Below are 26,205 nucleotides of genomic sequence, written 5' to 3'. Positions count from 1 at the left end.
TGCGCTCGCGTACTTTCCGCCATTTTCTTTTCCTTCAGCAACCGCCTCCATCCGGGGACCCGAGACATGCGCATGCGGCTCACAGCGCGCTCATTGAGTCACTGCTTTCCGCCCCTGCTGCTGGCTGGAAAAGTTGATTGACAGCAGGCCGACCAATGGGAGCCCGGCTGGGCGCATCCCATCCGCCCCGTCCACATGCTCAGCCGGAGGGTCGCGATGCTCCTGATTTGGAAAGACGCGGCCGTTAAACCGCCTCAACGCTGGCTTTATGACGTCAGTAAACTGGCAACCTGGGGTATGTGACGTCATGTAAATTGCCAGCTCGGGCTCTGTGACGTCAGAGCCCAGGCACTGGGGGCGGGGTGGGCACCCGGAAATCCATTGGCCCATTGGTTGCCATGTGTGACCAGCAGGGCGGAAGCTGCGGGTTTTGTGATCAGTGAGAGGCCCGGGTTACCCAGTGGGGTCGGCGCTGCACAGCGCATGCGCAGCCATCTTCAGACAGAAGCTCGGACGACAGAATGTTGTGAATTTCTAGCCTGTACTTAGTGACGTTTGTAAACTCATTTTACAGGATATTAGAAGGGATGATTTGCACACGGGGGGAAGCTCAAACATCACATCAAGATCTGACAGTCACTGGATTCATCAGCACCTGTTACAAACACCCCTTCCAGGTGAAACAGCGATTTACTTGTACTTCTCGCAATCTAGTATACTGTATTCGCTGCTCACGATGCGGTCTCCTCTACATTGGGGAGACCAAACGCAGATTGGGTGACCGCGTTGCGGAACACCTCCGTTCAGTCCGTAAGGGTGACCCCGAGCTTCCGGTCGCCTGTCATTTCAATTCACCGCTCCATTCCCACTCGGACCTCACCGTCCTTGGCCTCTTGTACTGTTCCACGGAAGCTCAACGTAAACTCGAGGAACAGCACCTCATCTTCCGATTAGGCACTCTGCAGCCTTCCGGTCTCAATATTGAGTTCAACAATTTCAGATCATAACCTCGGCCCCTATTTCATTTTCACTTATATTTTTCCACTCCTTTCCTTCCCCCCCCCCCTTTCCTTTTGTTTCTCTCTCACACCTGGCAGCTATCTTTTACCCTGCCAGTACACTTTACACCTAATCACAGCCTATTACCATCTCGTCTAGCTTCTAATCTCTTTTACTTCTTTTGGTTCTTTTATTCTTTTGTCCGATCGCAGCCCTGCCTTCGATCTAGTTCCTTTTCTCTCCAGCTTTGAAGAAGGGTCAAACCCGAAACGTCAACTCAAATTTCTCTCCACGGATGTTGCCTGACCTGCTGAGTTTTTCCAGCATTTTCTGTTGTTATTTCAGCACCTGATTATCATCGTCCTTTGGATGTGGAAGGAGAAATGTTGGTCAGTTCTGTCTGTGGTAAAAGATCTCAAACCCCACTGTGACTGGAAAAGCACCAAGACACACACCCGAGCGAGAGTGTTCCAGTGCACTGCCTGTGGAAAGAGCTTTAACCAGTTACACAGCCTGAAAAATCGTCGCACCATTCACAGCGGGGAGAAACCGTACACGTGTTCTGTTTGTGGACGATGCTTCAACCAATTGTCCAACCTGGAGAGACACATGGACACCCGCACCGTGGATAAACCGTGGGAATGTGGAGACAGTGGGAAGGGATTCAATTACCCGTCTGAGCTGGAAATTTATCGGTGCACTCGCAATGGGAGAGACCGTTCACCTGCTCCGTGTGTGGGAAGAGATTCACTCCATCGTCCTACCTTCTGACACACAAGCATGCTCACACTGGGAAGAGGCCGTTCACCTGCTCCGTGTGTGGGAAGAGATTCACTCCATCGTCCTACCTTCTGACACACAAGCATGCTCACACTGGGAAGAGACCGTTCACCTGCTCCGTGTGTGGGAAGAGATTCACTCCATTGTCCTACCTTCTGACACACAAGCATGCTCACACTGGGGACAGGCCATTCACCTGCTCCGTGTGGGGGAAGGGATTCACAGAGACAGGGTCTAGTGTAATATAAAAAGAGCGACATTCTAGTGTAAAATAAACAGAGACAGGGTCCAGCGTAATATAAGCAGAGACAGGGTCTGGTGTAATATAAACACAGACAGGCCCGAGTATAATATAAACACAGACAGGGTCTAGTGAAATATAAACAGAGATGAGGTCAAGTGTAATATAAACAGAGACAGGGTCTAGTGTAATATAAACAGAGAAAGGGTCTAGCGTAATATAAACAGACAGGGTCTAGTGTAATATAAACAGACAGGGTCTCATGTAATATAAACTGAGACAGGGTCTAGTATAATATTAACAGAGATATGGTTTACTGCTTCACCCCAACTCCGCTTCTACCCTACTCTCCCAACCCCCCTCCTCACCCCAACTCCTCTTTCACCCCTACTCTCCAACCCCCCTCACCCCAACTCCTCTTTCACCCCTACTCTCCAACCCCCCTCACCCCAACTCTCCAAACCCCCTCACCCCAACTCCTCTTTCACCCCTACTCTCCAACCCCCCTCACCCCAACTCTCCAAACCCCCTCACCCCAACTCCTCTTTCACCCCTACTCTCCAACCCCGTCTCATCTTCCATTCACGTCAATTGAAAGGAAAACGACAGATTGAACCAGTCAGGATTTGAAAGATATTTACAACAGATTCTAGGTGTTCTTAGGGTTGGGATCTTTCTCTATTCGGTCCACTTGAGGAATTAGATAACAGACTTTCTCCCGTGAATATAAAGCTGGGGTGTTTGGGCCGTGATGTGTTCACTTCTTCATCTTGTTGACTCTAAACCTTTGCCAATTATTTGATGTGATCTGTTACCTTGTACATATTCTTTTTAAATACACTTCCTGAGTGGATTCAAATTTAAATTGAAACCATGCTGGTAGGTATGATGCTCTCTTCACACATCGAAGGTGAGAGAGATGCTGTGGGGCACACGCTAAGTCCAGTAGCTGAAAGTGATTAACAGACTGGGTTTTGTAATTAGTGATCCCGCGCATGTTACTGAGACCTTCCCTGGATACCAAGGCTAGGAGAGGCACTCTGGAAAGTATGGGGAGCTGCGACTTGTCCATGAGAGTAACCGAAGGTATGAGAACTGAAATAATCTAGAGTTCGAAAGGAGAAAAGGCCCAAAAATGGAACAGTCAGTAACAGGACATCAATTAGTCTCCTCTTATCTTGGAGGCATCAAATATCGACACACGTGTTATTTGAAATATCAAAATATTAAACACCAGCCCACTTATAGTTGTTATTAACATCAGCAGAAACAAACTCCAGCTGACAGGATGAAAACGATTCAGTCCTGGATGTCATTAGCAGCAGCAACAAAAGCAGAATCCAACCCCTGCAGTAACTTGTGAACTTGCTGGTGTCTCAGCAAGTTGGATGACCGAGTGAATCCCTTCCCACACTGAGAGCAGGTGAACGGCCTCTTCCCAGTGTGAACTCGCTGGTGTCTGAGCAGGTCGGATGACTGAGTGAATCCTTTCCCACACCCAGAGCAGGTGAATGGCCTCTCCCCAGTGTGAACTCGCTGGTGAGTTACAAGCTGGAATGACTCAGTGAATCCTTTCCCACAAGCGGAGCAGGTGAACGGTCTCTCCCCAGAGTGAAGTCGCTGGTGAGTTACAAGCCGGAATGACTCAGTGAATCCCTTCCCACACGTGGAGCAAGTGAATGGTCTCTCCCCAGTGTGACCTCGCTGGTGTGTCAGCAGTCTGGATGACGAAGGGAATCCCTTCCCACACTGAGAGCAGGTGAATGGCCTCTCCCCAGTGTGAACTCGCTGGTGTATCAGCAGGGTGGATGACTGAATGAATCCCTTCCCACACATGGAGCAGGTGAACAGCCTCTCCCCAGTGTGAATTCGCTGGTGTTTCAGCAGGGTGGATGACTGAATGAATCCCTTCCCACACACGGAGCAGCTGAACGGCCTCTCCCCAGTGTGAACTCGCTGGTGTGTCAGCAGGTCAGGTGACCGAGGGAATCCCTTCCCACACTGAGAGCAGGTGAATAGCCTCTCCCCAGTGTGAACTCGCTGGTGTTTCAGCAGGTTGGATGACTGAGCGAATCCCTTCCCACACTCAGAGCAGGTGAACGGTCTGTCCCCAGTGTGAACTCGCTGGTGTATCAGCAGGCTGGATGACAGAGTGAATCCCTTCCCACACTCAGAGCAGGTGAAGGGTTTCTCCCCAGTGTGAACTCGCTGGTGTGTCAGCAGGGCGGATGACTGAGTGAATCCCTTCCCACACTCAGTGCAGGTGAACGGCCTCTCCCCAGTGTGAGTGCGTCGATGAGTTTCCAGCTCAGACGGGTAATTAAATCCCTTCCCACAGCCCCCACATTTCCACGGTTTCTCCGTGGTTTGGGTGTCCTTGTGTCTCTCCAGGTTGGACGATCGGTTGAAGCCTCGTCCACACACCGAACAAGTGTAAGGTTTCTCCCCACAGTGAATGCTGTGATATTTTTTCAGGCTGTGTAACTGCTTAAAGCTCTTTCCAGTCAGTGCACTGGAACACTCTCACTCGGGTGTGTTTGTCTCAGTGTTTTTCCAGTCACACTGAAGTTTGAGATCTTTTCCCACAGACAGAACCGACCAACATTTCTCCTTCCACATTCAAAGGACGACGATAATCAGGTCCTCATGAATCGAGTGACTCTGTCAGATCTTGACGTGATGTTTGGTTTGGTTTGAGTTTCCCGTCTGCAAATCCTCCCCTTCTAATACCCTGTAAAACGAGTTTACAAAAGTCATCAGTTTAAGTACAGGACAGAAATTCAGAACAGACAATTCTGGTTTCTATGGAACATTCTTTCCTCTCATTCCTCCAAAGCTGTAAATTCCCATCCCACACATTGTCCCTCCTCCCTATTCTAAAATTCAAACACATTGCACGTCTCAAGGTTGTTTGTCCTCCGCTACCAGGTTTCATCACCAACTCTGGCTGGGTTCAGTTCTACACTCATTGGTTCCCCTCTCTCTTCTCACCTGAAGGTACTGACTCTGGCTAGGTTCAGTTCTACACTCACTGGTTCCTCTTCCTCACCCTCTCCTCCCCTGAAGGTACTGACTGGCTGGGTTCAGTTCTACACTCACTGGTTCCCCCACCCTCTCCTCCCCTGAAGGTGCTGACTCTGGCTGGGTTCAGTTCTACATTCACTGGTTCACCTCCCTCTCCTCCCCTGAATGTACTGACTCTGGCTGGGTTCAGTTCTACACTCACTGGTTCTCCTCTCCTGAATGTACTGACTCTGGCTGGGTTCAGTTCTACACTCACTGGTTCTCCTCTCCTGAATGTACTGACTCTGGCTGGGTTCAGTTCTACACTCACTGGTTCCCCCGCCCTCTCCTCCCCTGAAGGTTCTGACTCTGGCTGGGTTCAGTTCTACACTCACTGGTTCTCCTCTCCTGAAGGTTCTGACTCTGGCTGGGTTCAGTTCTACACTCACTGGTTCTCCTCTCCTGAAGGTTCTGACTCTGGCTGGGTTCAGTTCTACACTCACTGGTTCTCCTCTCCTGAAGGTACTGACTCTAGCTGGGTTCAGTTCTACACTTGTACAAAAGTAAAATACTGTGGCAGCTAGAAAATTGAAGCAAAAGCAGACACTGTTGGAAATACTCAGGCAGCATCTATGGAGGGAGAAACAGAGCACCGAGACCAGTCCTACTTCAATAAGGAGTGCAAAAGGAATTCACGTGAAAGGACAGCGACCTGAAACATTCTGAGCACAAGGGGACGAAATTTGGGACCCTTTTGTTACAATTATGTAGGCTGCAAACCGTAATCCGGCCCTTCCCAGCGCCTTCAGGAGAGATGGTGAGAAAGCCCCTGTGTGCAGAGGGAGAATAAAATCAATGATCAATGTTTCCTCTCCTGGGCACTAGGACCCTGAAGCCCTGACCTGTCGCACTCACACCCATCATAATGAAGTGTTTCGAGAGACTGGTCTTAGCCCACATCAAAGCCAGTGTTCCTGCCTCCCTTGACCAACACCAGTTTGCCTATCGTGCAAACAGATCAACGGAGGATGCAATCACAACTGCTCTACACTCGGCACTGAATCACCTAGATGGTAAGGAGACCTACATCAGAATGTTGTTTATAGACTACAGCTCAGCATTCAACACTATCGTCCCCAACAAGCTGGCCACCAAACTCCAAACTCTTGGCCTGAACACTTCCCTCTGCAACTGGACCCTGGACTTCCTAACAAACAGACCCCAGTCTGTCAAATTAGGTAACCACACCTCCCCCCCCCGACCCTGAACACGGGGGCCCCACAAGGATGTGTGCTGAGCCCCCTCCTCTGCTCCCTCTTCACACATGACTGCGTGGCTGGTAATGGTTCCAAGACCATCATCAAGTTTGCAGATGACACCACGGTAGTAGGCCAGATCACCAACAACGATGAGTGAGCCTACAGGGAGGAGGTCCAGCATCTCGTGAAGTGGTGCGCCGACAACAACCTGGCCCTTAACACCAAGAAAACAAAGGAAATAATCGTGGACTTCAGGAAGTCCAAAGGCAGAGGTCACACCCCCATCCACATCAATGGGGCGGAGGTGGAAAGGGTGGCCAGCTTTAAGTTCCTCGGAGTCCACATCACGGAAGACCTCTCCTGGTCCCTCAACACCTCCTCTCTGGTGAAGAAGGCCCAGCAGCGCCTATATTTCTTGAGGAGGCTGAAGGGATGTAATCTGAAACCCCTGATCCTCTCTAACTTCTACCGCTGCACTATAGAGAGCATCCTGACAAACTGTATCATGGTATGGTACGGCAGCTGTAGCTCCCATGACCGGAAAGCCCTGCAGCGGGTAGTCAAAACTGCCCAACGCATTACCGGCACCCGGCTACCGACCATAGAGCTTATATATCAGAAACGCTGCCTACAGAGGGCACGGTCCATCATCAAAGACCCTACCCACCCCAGCCACAGTCTGTTCGCCCTCCTACCACCTGGAAGACGCTACAGGTGCATTCGCACCCGTACGACCAGATTTAGGAACAGCTTCTTTCCCAGGGCTGTCATCCTACTGAACTCCACAAATAAACACTAAAGCCTGCACATCTGCCAATGCACTTTATTATGGTCATATTTATGCTAATATACTGCAAGCCAAATGTATAAATGTATGTTGAATGTTTAAGTGTCCTAATCCAAATTGTACACTCTCGGGAGCCGCAAGCCTATATTTCGTTGTACTGCACTTGTGCACTAACAATGACAATAAAAGTTGATTTGATTTGATTTGATTTACTCCTTGTTCCCTTACAAAAATGGCCGCGCGTGCTCTCTATCGCTCGATGAATCAAGATGGCGGCAGACTGAACCGAGCAGCTTTCCTTTACAAAGCTGGCGACCGTTAAGCAGGGACTGTTACCGGGAAAAAGCCGCGAAGTTCCAAACGCGGAACCTGTAGGTTCTTATTCGGGGCTTGCGGCCTACACCAGGTAGTTATAAGAAAAACACCCACCGAGTGGGTTACCCCACTGCGCCCCGCTGATTCGTAATCGGCGCAATCGTCTGCAGCCACTGTCCGCTTCCCGCACTCACACGACCCTGATCACGGTCACACTGCGCATACTCCAAATACAGGCTTGCACTGCGCCTGCGCGCTGGGCTCCGCCTGTGTGGATAGGGCACATTCTGCCCTCGTGGGCCATGCTGGGGAATAGTCCCGCCATTGAAAGCCCCAAATACGTGAATGGAAATGATTTTCTGTGATCCGATTAAGAGAAAATTCAGCAATAATTCACACAGAAACCCAAGTGCACTCTGCCATGGTTCAGTCCTGGATGTGATTAATAACAGAATCCAGCCGCTTGTGGTCACATGTGAACTCAGTGGAGCCTCGGCATTTGGGGTGAATTTGTTCCCACACACAGTATCAATGGGCTGTTCGTGCATCAGCTGCTTTGATTTTGAAAGCTTTTCTCACAGTCAGAGTACATAAAGCAACTGTTCTCAATGTGGACATTCTGGAGTGTCAACAGTTGGGAAAACGGAGTCAATCCCTTCCCATATGCGAAGTATCTAAACCATCTCTCTGCGGAGTGACTCTGCTGGTGTGTCAGTAAATGGGATGATCGATTGAATCCCTTTTCACATTCAGAGCAGTGAACAGATTCTCATAATTACGAACATGCTGGCGTTGTAGCAGGTGAGATGAGCGAATGACTCTCCACGCTCAGCTGATGAATGGCCTCTCCCTGGTGCGACTGTATCCATGAGTTTCCACCTCAGATGGCCAACTGCAACTATTCCCACAGTCTTTACACTGTTGATTCAGGTGGGCGCACCAGCCTCACAGGGTGGACGATTGGTTGAAGGTGGAGCCACACACAGAGCATGTGCCCTGTTTCTCCCCACTGTGATTGGTGATATTCCTTTCTATATCCAAAGGCAGATGATATTCAGATCCTGATGAATCCGGTGACTCTGTCAGATTTTGATGCGATGTTTGTATAAAAATCGAAGATAGGAGCAGCAGTAGGCCATTCGGCCCCTCGAGCCTGTTCCGCCGTTTAATGATATCATGGCTGATCATCCAAATTCAGTACCATGTCCCTGCTTTCTCCCCATATCCCTTGATCCCTTTAGACTTAAGAAATATATCTAACTCCTTCTTGAATATATTTAATGAGTTGGCCTCAACTGCCTTCTGTGGTAGAGAATTCCACAGGTTCACCACTCTATGTGTAAAGAGATTCCTCCTCATCTCAGTCCTAAATGGCTTACCCCTTATCCTTAAACAGTGACATCTGGTTCTGGACTCCCCTGCCAGTAGGAACATCCTTCCTGCATCTAGTCTGTCTAGTCGTGTTAGAATTGTATAAGTTTCAATGAGATCCCCTCTCATTCTTCTAAACTCCAGTGAGTATAAGCCCAATCGACCCAATCTCTCTTCATACGTCATTCCTGCTATCCCAGGTATCAGTCTGGTGAATCTTCGCTGCACTCCCTCCATGGTAAGAACATCCTTCCTCAGATAAGGTGACCAAAACTGCACACAATACTTAAGGTGTGGTCTCACCAAGGCCCTGTACAACTGCAGCAAGACATCCTTGCTCCTGTACTCGAATCCTCTTGCTATGAAGGCCAACATACCATTTGCCTTCTTAACCGCCTGCTGCACCTGCATGCTTACCTTCCGCGACTGGTGCACACGGACACCCAGGTCTCATTGCATTTCCCCTCTTCCCAATCTATTGGTGTTCCGATAATAATCTGTTTTCCTGTTTCTGCCACCAAAGTGGATAACCTCCCATTTATTCTACATTATACTGCATCTGCCATGCTTCTGCCCAATCACCCAACCTGTCCAAATCATACTGGAGTTTCTCAGCATCCTCCTGACAGCACACACGCCCACCCAGCTTTGTGTCATCTGCAAACTTGGAGATATTACATCTAGTTCCCTCGTCGAGATCATTTATATATATTGTGAATAGCTGGGATCCTAGCACCGATCACTGTGGCACCCCACTAGTCCTGTCTGCCAACCAGTTCTCTATCCAAGTCAAAACCTTACCCCCAATCCCATGTGCTTTAAATTTGCAGGCCAATCTCTTGTGCGGGGCCTTATCGAAAGCCTTCTGAAAGTCCAAATACACCACATCCACAAGTTCTCCCTTATCTATTCTACCAGTTACATCCTCAAAAAATTCCAGTAGATTAGTCAAGCATGATTTACCTTTTGTAAATCCATGTTGACTTTGTCCGATCCTGTCACTGTTTTCCAAGTGCTCTGCTATTACATCTTTTATAATGGACTCTAGCATTTTCCCCATTACCGATGTCAGGCTTACCGGTCTATAATTCCCCGTTTTCTCTCTACCACCTATTTTAAATAGTGTGGTTACATTAGCTACCGTCCAATCCATGGGAACTGTTCCAGAGTCTATAGAATTTTGGAAGATGACCAGCAATGCATCTAGTATTTCTAGGGCCACTTCCCTAAGTACCCTAGGATTTAGATTATCAGGCCCTGGGGATTTATCGGCCTTCAATCCCGTCAATTTCCCTAACACCATTTACCTACAAATACTGATTTCATTCAATTCCTCCCTCTCATTAGACCCTATGTTCCCCGACATCTCTGGGAGGTTATTTGTGTCCTTCTTTGTGAAGACAGATCCAAAGTATGTATTTAATTGGTCAGCCATTTATTTGTTCCCCATTATAAATTCCCCTGATGCTGACTGCAAGGGACCTACGCTTGACTTCACCAATTTTTTCTCTTCCCATATCTAGAGAAGCTTTTACAGTCAGTTTTTATGTTTCCTGCAAGCTTACTCTCATATTCTATTCTCTCCCTCTTAATTAATCCCTTTTTCCTCCTTTGCTGAATCCTAAACTGCTCCCAATCCTCCGGTTTGCTGCTTTTTCTGGCCAATTTATATGTCCCCTTCTTGGATCTTATGCGATCCCTAATTTCCCTTTTTAGCCACGGTTGAGTCACCCTTTTCGTTTTATTTTTATGCCAAACAGGGATGAACAAATTCTGTAGTTCATCCATGCCATCTTTAAATATTTGCCATTGCCTATCCACCATTAATCCTTTAAGTAATGCTCCCTAATCCATCCTAGCCAACTCGCACCTCAGACCATCATAGTTTCCTTTATTTAAATTCAGGATACTAGTCTCTAAGTCAACTGCTTCACTCTCCATCTTAATGAAGTATTCTATCAAATTATGATCGCTCCTCCCCAAGGGGCATCGCACAACAAGATTGCTAATTAATCCTTTCTCATTACATAATACCCAGTCTAAGATGGCCTGATCTCTAGTTGGTTCCTCGACATATTGGTCCAGGAAACCAACCCATATACAAGCTAGGAATTCCTCCTCCACATTATTGTTACTAATTTGGTTAGCTCAATCTATATGTAGATTAAAGTCACCCATGATAACTGCTGTGCCCTTATTGCACGCATCTCTAATTTCCCCTTTAATGCCACCCCAACCTCAGCATTACTGTTGGGGGTCTGTATACAGCTCCCACTAACGTTACCTGCCCCTTGGTATTTCTCAGCTCTACCCATATAAATTCCACATCATCAGAGCTAATATCCTTCCTTACTATTGTGTTAATCTTCTCTTTAACTAGCAATGCTACCCCACCTTCTTTTCCTTTTTCCCTGTCCTTCCTGAATATTGAATACCCCTGGATGTTGACTTCCCAGCCTTGGTCACAGCAAATCCTCCTCTTCTAATACCCTGGAAATGGTGTTTACAACAGGATATAAATTCAGAACAGACAAATCTAGTTTCTATAGACCATTCTGTCCCCTACTGTCCCTCCTAAACTGTAAATCCCCCATTCTACATACTCTCCCTCCATCCTTACTGTCTAACAACAACATTCATTGCACTGTCTGGGATTTTATTCCTCCCTTTAATTCCAGCAGATGCTGAATCTGGCTGGGTGCAATTCCAGAGACATTAGTTAATCTCTATAGTCTCAGCATCAGCCAACACAGTGAATGCCAGCAGGATTTCCACTGTGGTCGGCATCACAGCCGAGTCCAATCCTGCCCTCAATTGACATCCATACACTTCCAAGTTGAGCTCACTGGATCGTCATCAAGTGCAGGGGCACTGGCTGTTTTTTACTCTTAGATAGCCCAGCGGTACTGAGGCCAATTATAGCCCCTGAACAGCTGCCTTGAGATTAATTAACTACATAGATCGAGTGTTGAATGTGGGACCTTCCCAGTCAGTAGAGCAGAGTGGTTTAAAGTGGAGGAGGGGGGGGGGGTTCGAACAGAATATTTAGAAAGAAATATCACTCCAGCTTCAAACGAAACCTTCATCACTCTGCAAAATTCTGAAATCGTTCATCATTAAACAAGCAAGTCATATGGAGCTTCAAAAATAGTGAGACATTTTAGAAAGGCTCAAGTCACTGAAATAGACAGGTTTACAATCACTGCACAGTACAGAAGGGAGCGACTGTTAATGGCAGCTCTGTTAGTGATGTCCTCGGACACTCCAGGATAAATGAGACAGTCCCTTTAAAAATAAACATGCAGAGAAAGGGGGTCCCTGTTCCTTTAAATATCTGCCCCATTCAATGGGAGGAGGAACAGCGTGCGGTCTCTTTATATCCTGACCCAGAGAGCACCTGCCCTGTGTGGGGGCGGTGTCTGGGGAACCCACTCTGTGTGGGGGCGGGGCCTGGGGAAGCCGCTCGGTGTGGGGCGGGGCCTGTGGATCCCGCGCGGTGTGGGGGCGGGGCCTGGGGAACCCTCTCTGTGTGGGGGCGGGGCCTGGGGAACCCGCTCTGTGTGGGGACGGGGCCTGGGGAACCCGCTCTCTGTGTGGGGGCGGGGCCTGGGGAACCCGCTCTGTGTGGGGACGGGGCCTGGGGAACCCGCTCTCTGTGTGGGGGCGGAGCCTGGGGAACCCGCTCTATGTGGGGGCGGGGCATGGGGAACCCGCTCTGTGTGGGGGCGGGGCCTGGGGAAGCCGCTTTCTGTGTGAGGGCGGGGCCTGCGGAAACCGCTCTGTATGGGGGCGGGGCCTGGGGAACCCGCCCTGTGTGGAGGCGGGGCCTGGGGAACCCGCTCTCAGTGTGGGGGCGGGGCCTGGGGAACCCGCTCTGTGTGGGGGCGGGGCCTGGGGAACCCGCTCTGTGTGGGGGCGGGGCCTGCGGAACTCGCTCTGTGTGGGGGCGGGGCCTGCGGAACCCGCTCTGTGTGGGGGCGGGGCCTGGGGAACCCGCTCTGTGTGGGGGCGGGGCCTGGGGAACCCGCTCTGTGTGTGGGCGGGTCCTGGGGAACCCGCTCTGTGTGGGGGCGGGGCCTGGGGACCTCGCCCTCTGTGTGGGGGCGGGGCCTGGGGAACGCGCTCAGTTTGGGGGCGGTGCCTGAGGAACCCGCGCTCTGTGTGTGGGCGGGGCCTGCGGAAACCGCTCTGTATGCGGGCGGGGCCTGGGGAACCCGCTCTGTGTGGAGGCGGGGCCTGGTGAACCCCCTCACTGTGTGGGGGCGGGGCCTGGGGAACTCCCCGCTCTGTGTGGGGGCGGGGACTGGGGAACCCCCGCTCTGTGTAGGGGCGGGGCATGGGGAACCCGCTCTGTGTGGGGGCGTGGCCTGGGGAAGCCGCTCGGTGTGGGGGCGGAGCCTGGGGAACCCGCTCTGTGTGGGGGCGGAGCCTGGGGAACCCGCTCTGTGTGGGGGCGGGGCCTGGGGAACCCGCTCTGTGTGGGGGCGGGGTCTGGGGAACATGCTCTGTGTGGGGGCGGGGCCTGGGGAACACGCTCTCTGTGTGGGGGCGGGGCCTGCGGAAAACGCTCTGTATGGGGGCGGGGCCTGGGGAACCCGCTCTGTGTGGAGGCGGGGCCTGGGGAACCCGCTCTCTGTGTGGGGGCGGGGCCTGGGGAGCCCGCTCTCTCTGTGGGGGCGGGTCCTGGGGAACCCGCTGTGTGGGGGCGGGGCCTTGGGAACCCGCTGTGTGTGGGGGCGGGGCCTGAGGAACCAGCTCCGTGTGGGGGCGGGGCCTGGGGAACCAGCTCTGTGTGGGGGCGGGGCCTGGGGAAGCCGCTCTGTGTGGGGGCGGGGCCTGGGGAACCCGCTCTCTGTGTGGGGGCGGGGCCTGTTGAACCCGCTCTGTGTGGGGGCGGGGCCTGGTGAACCCCCTCACTGTGTGGGGGCGGGTCCTGGGGAACACCCCGCTCTGTGTGGGGGCGGGGCCTGGGGAACACCCCGCTCTGTGTGGGGGCGGGGCCTGTTGAACCCGCTCTGTGTGGGGGCGGTGCGTGGGGAACCCCCGCTCTGTGTGGGGGCGCGGCCTGGGGAACCCTCTCTGTGTGGGGGCGGGGCCTGGGGAACCCGTTCTGTGTGGGGGCGGTGCGTGGGGAACCCCCGCTCTGTGTGGGGGCGGGGCCAGCGTGCTTGTAACGGAAAATGACTGAACATTTGTCCCAGTGTAACCTTTGCTGCTATGAAATGTTGATGTATTTTAAAGAGCCTAACGTCCTTTCCCGTGTCTGCTGCAATTATGTAGAAAGGGGATGTGTAAGGAGATGGTATGTGTATGGAGATGTGAAACAAGGAAACGTTACCACCATGTCACAGTGACAAAGCCTTGCGGTCACACCTGGATCCGCATGGGCTTGTCGCAAAATCTGTGGGAAATGTAGAGGTGTGAAAGAAGAGAGGAAATCACATTCGGGCCAGAAAGAAGGTTCCTTGAATGAACAATTCATGAGGCTGTTTTGCGATTTGCCTGCATGAGGTTAAAAAACATGAAATGAAAAAGGAGTTTCCGGAGACACTGACGTTGTGAATAGTAGTTTCTATAGATAATCACTATCTCGTAAGCCTAACATCCTACCCCTAAACCCTGCTCCTAACGCCAACCCCGACACCCAGCCCTAACCCTAAGCAAGGATTAGTGACAGGGCTCAATGAGGGAGCTAAAGACCTGATAAAGGAAGTATTTGAAACAAATATCTCCATTAAAGAAATAGTGCAAGGTATGTTAGTCACAAGAGATTAAATCAACAAGACCGGACCAAAAAGGGTTCAATGATGCAGTTTAACGGATTTCAAATCTTATGCAAGACAGTTCAGTAAAGGGGTTGTTCAAAGGAACTTCAGATGAGTGTAAAGTGAAACACTACAGGTCAGTCTATGACACCCACAAGCCATGAACTCAAACGGAACAAGCTTAGGGTTAGATGTGCGAGGGAGTGAACAAGGTCAGAAGTGATATAAATTAGAGTAAGAAAGGGGCCAAAAAGGAACTGTCAGCAACAGGACTTCAATTAGTCTCCTCTTATCATGGAGAAATCAAATATTCGACAAACTGTGTTTGAAACAAAGCTGATTTATTCAATATTTATACAGAATATTAATCTCCGGCCCAGTTACAGGGATTATTAAGATCATCAGAAACACACTCTAACTAGCAGAATGAACATGCTTCAGTGCTCAATGCAATCCCAGTAAATCCTGTTCTATTCACTAATGTGGACTTACAATGGCAGGGTATTTACCCAGCATTCCCCGTGGGGGAGAATGTGTCGCACCCAGACTACAGGAGCCCAGCGCGCAGGCACGGGACCCGCCTGAGTTCCGAGCATGCGCACTGCGTGTAATGGCGGTAAACATGGACTGCAGACAGGCTCTGGATAATGCAGAAAGAGGCAACCAGGAGAAAGGGAGTAATGGACCAGCGGGTGGTCCATTCGCCTCAACCACTCATGTGGTAGCGAGTTCCACATTCTCACCACTCTTTGGGTAAAGAAGTTTCTGCTGAATTCCCCATTGGATTTCTTGGTGACTATCTTACATTGATGGCCTCTAGTTATGCTCTTCCCAACAAGTGGAAACGTTTTCTCTGTATCCACTCTATCAAAACCTTTCATAATGTTAAAGACCTCTATTAGGTCACCCCTCAGCCTTTTTTATTTGGCCCATCGTGCCTGTGCCAGCTCTTTGAAAGAGCTCTCCAATTATTCCCACTCCCCCGCTATTTCTCCATAACTCTATAGTATTTCTCCAATTCCCTTTTATAAGTTTAATTTAATTTAATTTAATTTAATTTAATGCTATTGGATCTATTTCCACTGCCCTTTCAAGCAGTGAATTTCAGATCATAAGAACTCGCTGTGTAAAAACAATTCTCATCATCTCCCCTCTGGTTCTTTTGCCAATTATCTTAAATCTGTTTCTTCTGGTAACCGACGCTCCTGCCAGTGGAAACAGTTTCTCCTCATTTAATCCATCAAAACCCCTTGTAATTATATACACCCCTATTAAATCTCCACTTCACCTTCTCTGCTCTAAGGTGAACAATCCCAGCTTCTCCAAGCTCTCCACATAAATGAAGTCCCTCATACCTGATCAATCTCCTCTGCACCCTCTCCCAGGCCTTGACATCCTTCCTGAGGTGTGGTGCCCAAGAAGTGGAGACAATTCTCCAGCTGAGGCCTAACCCAGTGATTTATAAAGGTGTCACATAACATTGTTATATAAATGTAACCAGTTCAGTGTGTAGTATCCACCAAAGGTGCTGAGATCTGGACTCAGAAGGTGACCAGTGAGAAAGTTTCCTTGACAATATATCCTGTCCCAGGATCGACAATGTTGGAACTGTAGAGTCAGCTTGTGTGAGCAAAGTTCAGTGGAAGACCAGCTCTCTCTACTGGATGAGGAGATGCCGGACAGACTGAAGACTGCGATCATCTCGCTGAGATGCCAAGGATATGAAGCAGAGCGAATCCCGAGATATTTTGGTAAGGAGCTGTTGAACAAGTTTGGAGGAAAAATCACATGTAGTCCTCAGATGAAAGAAAGGAAGAACTTGCATTTATATTGCGCCTTGCACAACCCCAGGACATCCCAAAGCGCTTTGCAGCCAATGAAGTACGTTTGAAGTTTAGCTACTGTTGTAATGTAGGAAATGCGGCAGCCAACGTGTGCACAGCAAGCAGCAATGAGATAAATGAACAGGTAATCTGTTTAAGATGTTGGTTTTGGGATGAATATCAGTCCAGGACACCAGGGAGAACTCGCCTGCTCTTCGTCCAAAAGTTGCCCTGGGATCTTTTACCTCCACCTGAGGGGGCAGACGGGGCCCTCGGATTTTATGTCTCATCTGAAAGATGGCGCCTCCGACAGTGCAGCACTCCCTCAGTAGTGACACGGGAGTATTGGCCTGGATTATGGGGCTAAAGTCTTTGGAGTGGGGCTCAAATCCATGGCCTCCTGACTCAGAGGCGGGAGAACGACCAACTGAGCTAGGTGAAAGAGTGGGGTGTAATTGGAGGAAGTGAAGATTGAATCCCCATTTTAAAGTCATTCATTCTCTCGTATTCCCATTGAACTGGTCAGTGTCCCGTGGCCTTGAACCTGGTCATATAAAGAGGAAGAAACACTGGAACATGTACTTTGAAATGAGATGATATCCAGCGATTGTGCAGGGGGTTTCTCTTGCTCGTTCTGGTCTCCTGCCAGGCTTTGTGCAATAATTACCCTTGAGTGGTTCGACCCACTCTCCCCTACGGTTCTAGACCTTGGACTTAGAGGCAGAGAACTGTAGTGCAGAGAAAGGACTCAATAGACCAGGTTGAATAGCACGAAATGGATGCTTTTATTTTTAAACAGTTTGAAGCATTACAAAATACATGTCATAGGCACAGATTAAAGTAACTACAATCATGCACAAATTTATGAACTTGACTCTATGGAAATGGGGAACACACGGCACGTCGAAAAAGGGGAAACACATTACGATTTAACCTTACTCCCTCCCCTAAATACCTAAACTAAGTTTCGACTTGAGGAACTCGGGATCATGCTCACCACTATCAGAATTGCAAAAGGAGGGGTTCGCAGCCTTTCTGGCACAGCTTTCCGTCGTCACGTGGATTTGGAAACTTCTGGCGCAGCTTGTTTTTCTCTCTCTCTCAGGCGATGAGGCAGTGGACACAGCCTCGATGAGCGCTCGTCATGGCTGAAATCCACCAAGTCTGTTGTGGATTTGGGTTCATGGAACAGTCCCTGCCACCAATGTGATATTGAAGAAATGGATGCACATGTCGAGGCCTTGCCTGGCTAGGCTCGGAATGTCCCTTTTATCCGACCTGGATCGTCGGTTTTTCCCAAGGGTGTCTTCTCCTTCGGCCTGGGTCGTCGATGATCTCCCGACAACAGCACCCGGGCCACCCTCGTCATCTTCCCGTCATGGCCGAGCCTTGTCTGGCTGAACACCGACCACGTTGTCTTTTTCCCGAAGTTGTCCGTCTGAAGCGTCTTTATCGATTCCGAAGCTACCGAGGTGGAAGAGAGGGCAGGGCAGGCCAGGCTGATGGACTTTTCAAAATCCATATTTATACACTTTTGGGCCAGCCTTATCTCCCGCCAGATCATAGTCCAGTCTTTGTAATATTTTGGTGGGCAGAAATCTCTGCAGGGGCGCTTTGTCTTGTAACGGGAGCCGGTGATAACTTAACTGGCCTTCCTGGCCAATAATGTCTTTTAACGTCTTTTACATTGTCACCGTGACTCGGTTCGCATATTGATCGGTCTGGAGATTTCCCTTGATGGCTGTTAAACGGTTTCTCCTTTATACATTAAATGGGTATAAGTGTTCATGCATTGTCCGCCCATATCTTGATGGGCCCCATCCTGTTTGCCTGAAACCGTCCTGTACTCAGAATCCATTGAATATGTATGCTGTTTCCCTGAGTTTCGGTATCCCGATACTGGCTTTCGCAGGCTTACTGTTTTCAATCCACAAGCCTGTCTGGCTTGCAGTAACAGAAATCAAATGGTCCAGAAACTGATCACGAGGCCCGGCGGCCCTTTTGTATGCCCTTTTATCAAAGGTTTTTCTGTGCAAGCTTACTTTGGTCAATAAACTGTCTTATTTTATCCTGTTTTCTTGCGTGATTATTGCTGAAAATTTCGAATCTTACAGGCCCCCCTGTGATACTGATAGCTTGCTAGAGGTATCAATGATCCTTGGTGAGCAAATTTTCCCTGATTCCCCACATCCAAACATTCCTGGCACTTAACTATCTATGACCCTCACGACACATGCAGTTCCCATTTCCGAAAAAAAACGAATTACCTTGTGCACATTTGGACAATCATAGGCAGCACTTCTTAAACTATAACACATTCATCTGTCAGATGTGCAGGGGTTGATACCCTCTTGCACCACCTGCATACACCTTTTATTAGTCCAAAAACTTAAGAACGACTAATAACATAACAATATTCATATACTTAAAACAAAAACGCGCAAATGGCCAAAATCTAAAAATGGAGGGACGCCTAACCTTCAATACTAGCAACTTAAAGTGGGGTGTCTTCTTCCCCCATTCGCACATAGCGTTCTCTCCATTCTCCTGTGTTCTTGTGCCTCTGGAGGCGTTTGCCTCTCTTGCAATGCACGAACAGCAAAAATATTACAATTAAAACCTGACACACTACTAGGATGTGGGATGCTATTCTAATCCAGGCCGGGACCTCTATGTTAGTGAACAAGTCCCACCATGGTGGGATGACTATGTCCAATATGTCTTTTCCTATCTCTAAAGTCTTCTGCTCCAGTGTGTAAAAATGTTTCTGTGAAACTATAACGGCTTTTAAAATCTTGGTGAGGTGTTCGGGAAGAGGGGGAATGACATAACCAAAATGCGCGATGAATCATTGCAAGTCCGTGAAATTCTCTTTGACAGTGAGGTGAACGGTGGAGGGTGCAGGAATGGGGACAATTCATTGTTGTGCCACTTGAACCTCAGCCCTGGGTTTGAAACAGAAACTGCTATCACTGATCGAACACCACTCGTGTTGTCCGTAGCGGTAGTGAGGCACTGCAGTGGTGACGCAGTATGTCCCACCCCCGATATATGCTACCTGCGGGGGCACATGGTCCTCTGCCATTGCCTCCATGGTGCAATTTATCGGCTTCACGCTAACGGTTCTGAACCCGCACTGTGGTTTCAAAAAGGCATTCAAGTGCTGGGGACACAGGATGATGTGTGCTCCCCGGCTCCGACACCCCGAGAGGTCGGTGCCTGTCATCGTGCGCTCCCATCTGATGATGTAAGGCGGGACCACTGCGTAACGAATGTGTGCGCCCCCCTGAATGACTCCAATGTTCTCCACCCTGTATACCGGGGCGGGCTTTGCTGCGGGACCCAACACCGGCATTCTTACCACTATTTCCATGATAGTATGATTCGAACGTCCGCAGTCCACTGGGACTGGGTACACTTCTGCAGCTAGTCTGAGCTGGCACGGGCTTAATGCATTCTCAAAAGGGTGGAGCACTTGCAAGTGCTTGTTGCTGATCCAGGACGGGACCAAACCCTGTTTTAAATCCTCAAGATTACTGCGGCCCTCGCCCAGTAACCACGCCCCGTATAGCACACAGGCCTTGTTTTGCGCAGCTTGATCGGACGCATTCCGATCCTCCTTAATGAGCGCATTTACCGTTCTCGCGTGTTTCTCCAGCTCAGCTATTATTTCCTTAAAGTGTAGTGTCATGGCCTGGTCTTCATGTAACTCAGAACCCACTACCTTATTTTCGTCTGTCAGTATGTTCCTTAACTGGGCTTTTAAACCGTTGATCTGTGTCTGCAGCTCCACGTTATCTAGAGCGTTGACGAAAGATGTCCCGGTATTAAAAGCAGTGAATATGTCATTTACTGTACCCCTTCTTTGCCTCCCGACTCGATCCAAAACTTCTGGTGGTGTGGTGTATAATTTGTCTTTGTCGATGTCGGCAAAGTCAAACTCGTAAAACTGTCTAAACATTTGGGTTAACAGGACCTGGTATAATTGTTCCGTTTCTTTGGGACACCACTCCGGCAATCGTACCTCAGTGAGGTTTAAAATCACTGAGGCCACCACGTAGTGTACCCCTTGGTACAGCACCTGACCGGTGGGTACCAATACTAAACCGTTCCCGGGTCCCTTGGTGGTGGTTGGGCACCCTTCATTCTGGGCTAGTGCTACTGGAAGCGTGGGCAGGGGCTTGCGTGGGCGGGTGATGAGTTCAGTGGCGTTTACCGGAATAGGGGAGTATGGGGCTCCGCACGCTCGAGTGCTGACATCCCATCTCATCCCCTTTCCTTCATCCTGCCACTGCCTCTGGAAGAAGATGGATACGCCCTTGGGGCAAACGCGTTTTGAACCCCACATACAGACATATATTCCTTCATCTGGTTCCCACCATTTGTCCCAACACACATGTAATTGTCCGTGAGTCCCCGTAATAGTCCGATGGGTATTATTACCCAGTCGCTCCCACTCGACCGTAGAGTTCTTCATGTCCTTTCCCAGCTTTCGCAGCCACCACCATCGCCTTAGTGGTACGTTCCCATTACACACCAGACAGATCCTCTTTCCCACGGTAACGCTGACTCTGGGTGCAAGGATCCTCACCTGAGGGCACGTTAACGAAGTCTCTTGGTAGGCAAAACCGAAATTGCTGGAGTATTCCGTAGAATTCGTCCCCAGCCAACCTGGCCATCTCCCCTGGTGGAAGTAGGTGGCGGTTTCCTCAACCTCTAGCTCCCCTGTCCCATCCGTTGCGATGGGGGCCGTGTCCCCAGAACACCTGAAGATGATGACGTCCTTGGTGCGGCCTCGATAGGCCCACCCGCACCCGATCGCCACGAACACGATGAGAATCTTTTTCATCATATCCCAGGTTTCTGTAACCAATAAAATGATGTAGCCAGGCTCCCAATAGGTGCTGGCCTAATTAAATGGACGCGCGGGTTCCTGGACCCCGCTCCTAAACAAGCACACATACCGGGCAGACTTCAAAATTGTACTCTTAACATTTCTTAACACCGTAAACTTTATATTCCTTAAACTATCATCATAATTACCTAACTTAACTTATGTACAGCGCCGCCCTCCACCGGACGGCCTACTGAATTCCTGTGAGGGCTGCAGCGTGCCACACCCTGTGGTGGGGCTGCACTGGCCTTCGGCTTTGATCCCCCGCAGCCTGTCGCTGTTGAACGGGAACCATGCCTTTCTGGGGCTGCTCTAAACTGAGGTTGGGAAGGATGGGGAGAATCTGGCCAAAACTTTCTGGGCTGGGGCGCTCGAGTCGACCTACGAGGGGCTGCTTTGGATGAGGCTCCCGGGGCTGATGGACCGGGGGTTGGGACTGTCACCATCACAGCCTGTGGTTCCACCACAGCTGCCGGCTCCAGCTCCCCTCCCTCAGGCTCCGCCCCCCCAGGGCGGGGATTTGTGGCTTCTGACTCCACCTCACCTGTCCCTACAGGTAGTGAGTCTCCGCCCCCATTCCCTACCTCCCCCAAGCTTGAGTCGAGGGCAGGATCATTGTCCTCTGACTCTTCCTCCTCCGTGATTGGGTCTAAGGCGAGGTCGAGCTGTTCGGGCTCTTCCTCGTCCGAATCCCAAATTAGAGGGGAGACCTCCCACACCGATGGGGTGGCCCCTCCCTTCACGCAGGCTACTGTTCCAGCCTGTGTGGTCTGTGACTCTGTTACAGGCTGAGGAATTTTGTTCTCAGACCTGGTCCCTTTTGTTGGCCCTTGTGCACCCGATTTAAACAGTTTACACTGGTTAATGTGAAACCATTTGGTACGTCGGGGCACCTTCACAGCATAAACCATGGGGCTGGCCTTGTCTACAATGCTGTAAGGCCCCATGTACAATGGTTCAAAACTCCCTACCCTGGCGTAGTTTTGGACCATGACCTGGTCTCCGACTACCCACTCTTGTTGCTTACGAGGTTCCAGTAACAGTCGATTTCCCTGGTGCTGTCTTCCCATGTTCCCAGCTGCCTGCCCATAAATCTGTTTCAGGCACTCCAAAAGGGTTTGGACGAATTTGTCTCGCTTCACCTCTCGGAGCTGGCCCTCAGTGAGCACCGGGGCTAGTACATGGGTGGGTGTTCGCATGATCCTTCCAGTCATTAATTCGTGCGGGGAATACCCCGTACTTTTGGACTGGCTGGCTTGGATCCCCATGAGGACTAAAGGCAGGACCTCCACCCATTTCTGGGGTGAGCCCATTGTCTCTTTCCTCAGCTTTTCCTTGAGGGTCCGATTCGTGCGTTCAACAATCCCGGATGACTGGGGATTGTATGCTACATGCCACTTCCCCTCAATGCCCAAGAGCATGAGGGCGTTCTGCATTACTTGACCGGTGAACTGACTCCCCTGGTCGGACTCTACAAAACGGGGGAGTCCCCACCGTGAGAACACTTCCCGAATCAAGATCTTAGCAGTGCCCAGTGCCGTAGCTGTTCTGCACGGGAAAGCTTCTACCCATTTGGTGAACACATCTACCAGGACAAGGCAGTACTTATATCCTCCCTGGGCGGCGGGCAGGGGCCCTATGTAGTCGACCTGAATCGACTGCCATGGTCCCTCTACCCTCCTGATGTGCCCCATGGGCACCTTCCTTTTGTGGGGGTCTGGGTTGTTTGCAGCACACGCAAGACAGCTTGTGCAGAATTCGTGGACATCGTCCTGAAGTCCCGGCCACCATCCTGCCTGCTCTACCCGCTGCCAGGTAACCTCAGGCCCGGGGTATCCCGCCCCTGGACCCTCGTGGGCCAGTTGCAGGAATTCCCTCTGGTGCTGCTGCGGCACAACCCACTGCTCCTCTCGGAACAGCATGCCTTCTTTGACTGAGAGGGCTGCCGTACTGTACGGACCCTCTACCTGCTTGCCTTCTGTGATGGCTTTTAGGACTGTTTTTAGGGCGGGATCCAGGGTTTGGGCGGTCTTTAGGTCTGGGGGCGGTGTCACCCCTGTGTTCCCTGGAATTCCCTCCCTGCCTTGGATCACCGCCACGGGTCCGGGTCCATAGGGGTCCCAGAGAATGCCGTTGCGGGCACCCTCCCTGGCTAGCGCATCCGCCTGCTGGTTGCCCTGACTGCGGGGTTCTGTGGTGGAATGAGCCTTCACCTTATGGATGAACACCTCCCCTTCCTCTCCCACAGCTGCCAGGATCTTTTCCAGCAAGGGCTTAACTGCTAAAGGCCACCCGTCCACGGAGGTATATCCACGGCGGGACCAGATGGCAAGGTACTCCATACACGAATTGCATGTGAACATGCTGTCTGAGCAAATCGTGTATGGGGTTGGGAAAATCTCGGGGTGGGTAACCACGTATGCCACCGCGGACAGTTCAACCTGCTGTGCGCTCATAGTGCTGGGGAGCTTAATTGCCAGGGCAATGTTTGCCGCAGGGTCATAAACTCCACACCCTGTGAGTCATTCGCCAGCAGATACAGTGCTAGAACCGTCTACGTAGATTTCGCGGCCTGTGGGGTGTATCCCGGCCCGTAAACCTATGTTGACCTCCCATACCCCTTCTACGGAACACCGATGGGCTGTTCCAGGATATACCATGTTGGCTGCGAGCTTTGGCTCGCAGAGGCCTTTAACTTTGAGATCCATCTGGGAAAGGAGGAGGGTCCAGCGCGCAATCCGAGCGCTGCTTACGGTCCCATCCTTAATCCTTCCATCCAGAAGCATCTTTGTGGGGGTGTGATGGGTGAGGAGCGTCATAGGAGAGGTTCCTGTGAAGATCACTGATCTGTTCACAGCCCAATGCGTGGCCAGGAGATGCCGTTCGCAATTGGAGAAACTCCTCTCTACATCCGTGAGCACCCTGGAGGAATAAACTACCGGTCTCAGCTTGCCGTGCCGCTCCTGGAGCAACACGGCGCTCAGGCTGTCCCCACTAGCGGCTACCTCCAGGAAGAACTCCTCTCCCCCATCTATGGCCCCTAGGGCTGGCGCGGTCTGCAGATCTCTTTTCAACTTCTCGAATGCTGCCTGGCACCCCTCATCCCAAGACCACTCGACTCCCTTGTGTAAGAGTCAGAGTAGCGGGGCTGCTGTGGCAGCATAGTCCTCGATGAAATCTCTGCAGTACCCGGTCAATCCCAAAAAGGACCTTACACCCGTTACTGTGTTGGGGATCGGCAGATCTTGTACTGATTCCCTTCTGGCCTTATCTATGGCTCTTTCTCCAGCGCGGATGACCAGACCCAGGAATTTGACTTCCTGCTGGCCGATCTGTGCTTTCTTTGGGTTTACTTTGAAACCCTTCCTTTCTAACAGTTCCAATAATTCGGCTAATAGTGGGCCGTGCTCCTCCCTTGTGTCCGTGAACAGGAGTAGGTCGTCCACATACTGTACTATCTGGTTGGGCTGGCTAAACTCTTTTAAACTCCCCGCCATGCATTGATGGAAAATGCTGGGGCTGTTGTGAAAACCCTGTGGCAAGCAGTTCCAAGTGTACTGTTGCCCTTTGAAAGTAAAGGCAAACTTGTACTGATCCTTCCGCTGCAGCGGAATGGACCAGAAACCGTTCGAGATGTCCAGCACCGTGAACATGGTCGCCGATGCTGGAATACTCCCTATCAGGCCTGCAACTGCTGCTACCGTGGGCGCGCAGGCTGGGATGTTACTATTGAGGACTCTGTAGTCCACCGTGGCTCTCCACGAATTGTCCGGCTTCTTTACCGGCCATAAGGGGGAGTTCACGTGAGTGGCTATTGGTCTCAATACGCCCTGCTGCACCAATGAAGATATTGCGGTCTCCATGTCGGGTTCTGCCTCCTTGGGGAAATTATACTGCTTTTGGGGTCAGATCATGGGGTCCCCGTCTATGCAGACTTCAAACCCAGTGACTCTCCCACAGTCGTTTTTGTGGGTGGCAAACACGGTCAGATTTTCCGACACACACGCCTGCAAGTCCGTTGGGATGTTCGCTACCATGAGCTCGAGATCGTAACCTCCTGACGGCTTCATGGTGCACAGGGCCCCCTTTTCTTCCCTCCCTGGGATTACGACTACCTTACCTAAACCGCTCTCGGTTCCCCAGAGACAGTGATTTCTCAGGTCCACGAGGATCCCGTGTTCCACCAAGAAATCAGCCCCGAGGATGCCTTTTCCACCCCCCTCACTCCACTTCAATAGGATACACGTCCATGTGGTGTGGAGTGCTCCCAAATGAATGGAGAGCGGGATGGAGTACGCGCCAGCCTGTTCTCTGCCTGTGAAACCCGCTACTAAGAATGGAGCCTGGGTGGACAGAGGTGAGGCAAAAGGTCTAGCTGTGTGGATCACAGTACACGAAGCTCCCGTATCCAACAGGTAACTACCCTTTTCCCTTTCCACCTCCATTTCCACCACAGGTCTTCTCCAGGCGTCATAGCGGAGCGGACACAAGTAGACGGGCTGCGCAGGCGTCAGTCATTTAGGTGCTTCGGTTGGGGTCTCGGGAGCGATAGGGCTGTTGGCGACTGCTACCTTCCCCTGCGAGGTCATTAGAGACCGCATAGTCTCTAATATTGACTCAATCGTAGCGGGCAGGGGCTACGGTTGGGTTTTGGGCTGGTGCTGGGGCAACGGTCTGGGCTTGGGCTTGGGCTTGGGCTGCAGGGAATCTCCCTCTATTATCCTTCCATGGATTTCTACAGTCCTTGCACCAATGACCCTCCTTCCCACACCCGTAACAACTGCTTTTGGCTTGGGGAGGGCGATTCCCCTCCTGATGCCATTCCTTTTTAGCAGAAGCTGCGGGCCTTGCCTCATGTACCTTTCCTTTTAAAACAGGCGTTTTCCTACCCTTGTTGTTCCTGTAACTGATCGTGAGCTGATCAAGTACTAGTTCCTCTGTGGAGCGGGCATTAGTGGGGTCAAACCA

The 26,205-nt window shown here is 50.8% G+C and overlaps 2 protein-coding genes across 2 annotated transcripts in view; one reads left to right on the top strand and one right to left on the bottom strand.

Moving 5' to 3' along the window:
* LOC147095107 (uncharacterized) overlaps positions 1–2,601 on the top strand; it is a 111,678-nt gene extending 109,077 nt beyond the window's left edge. The window contains exon 4 of the mRNA XM_085973628.1: positions 1,681–2,601. Coding sequence (XP_085829754.1) covers positions 1,681–2,027 — 347 coding nt within the window. The 3' untranslated portion in view covers positions 2,028–2,601. The remainder of the gene's footprint in view (positions 1–1,680) is intronic.
* An 87-nt stretch (positions 2,602–2,688) lies between these two features.
* Positions 2,689–26,205, bottom strand: part of LOC147095103 (uncharacterized) — an 86,600-nt gene continuing 63,083 nt past the window's right edge. The window contains exon 3 of the mRNA XM_085973626.1: positions 2,689–4,540. Coding sequence (XP_085829752.1) covers positions 3,320–4,540 — 1,221 coding nt within the window. The 3' untranslated portion in view covers positions 2,689–3,319. The remainder of the gene's footprint in view (positions 4,541–26,205) is intronic.

The sequence above is a fragment of the Somniosus microcephalus genome, unplaced genomic scaffold (assembly GCF_052327205.1).
Source record: "Somniosus microcephalus isolate GS21.2 unplaced genomic scaffold, FLI_Smic_1.0 unresolved_chr1, whole genome shotgun sequence".
Lineage (NCBI taxonomy): Eukaryota > Metazoa > Chordata > Chondrichthyes > Squaliformes > Somniosidae > Somniosus > Somniosus microcephalus.
Note: the sequence above shows the minus strand (reverse complement) of the source record. Positions and strands in the feature narration are given on the sequence as shown.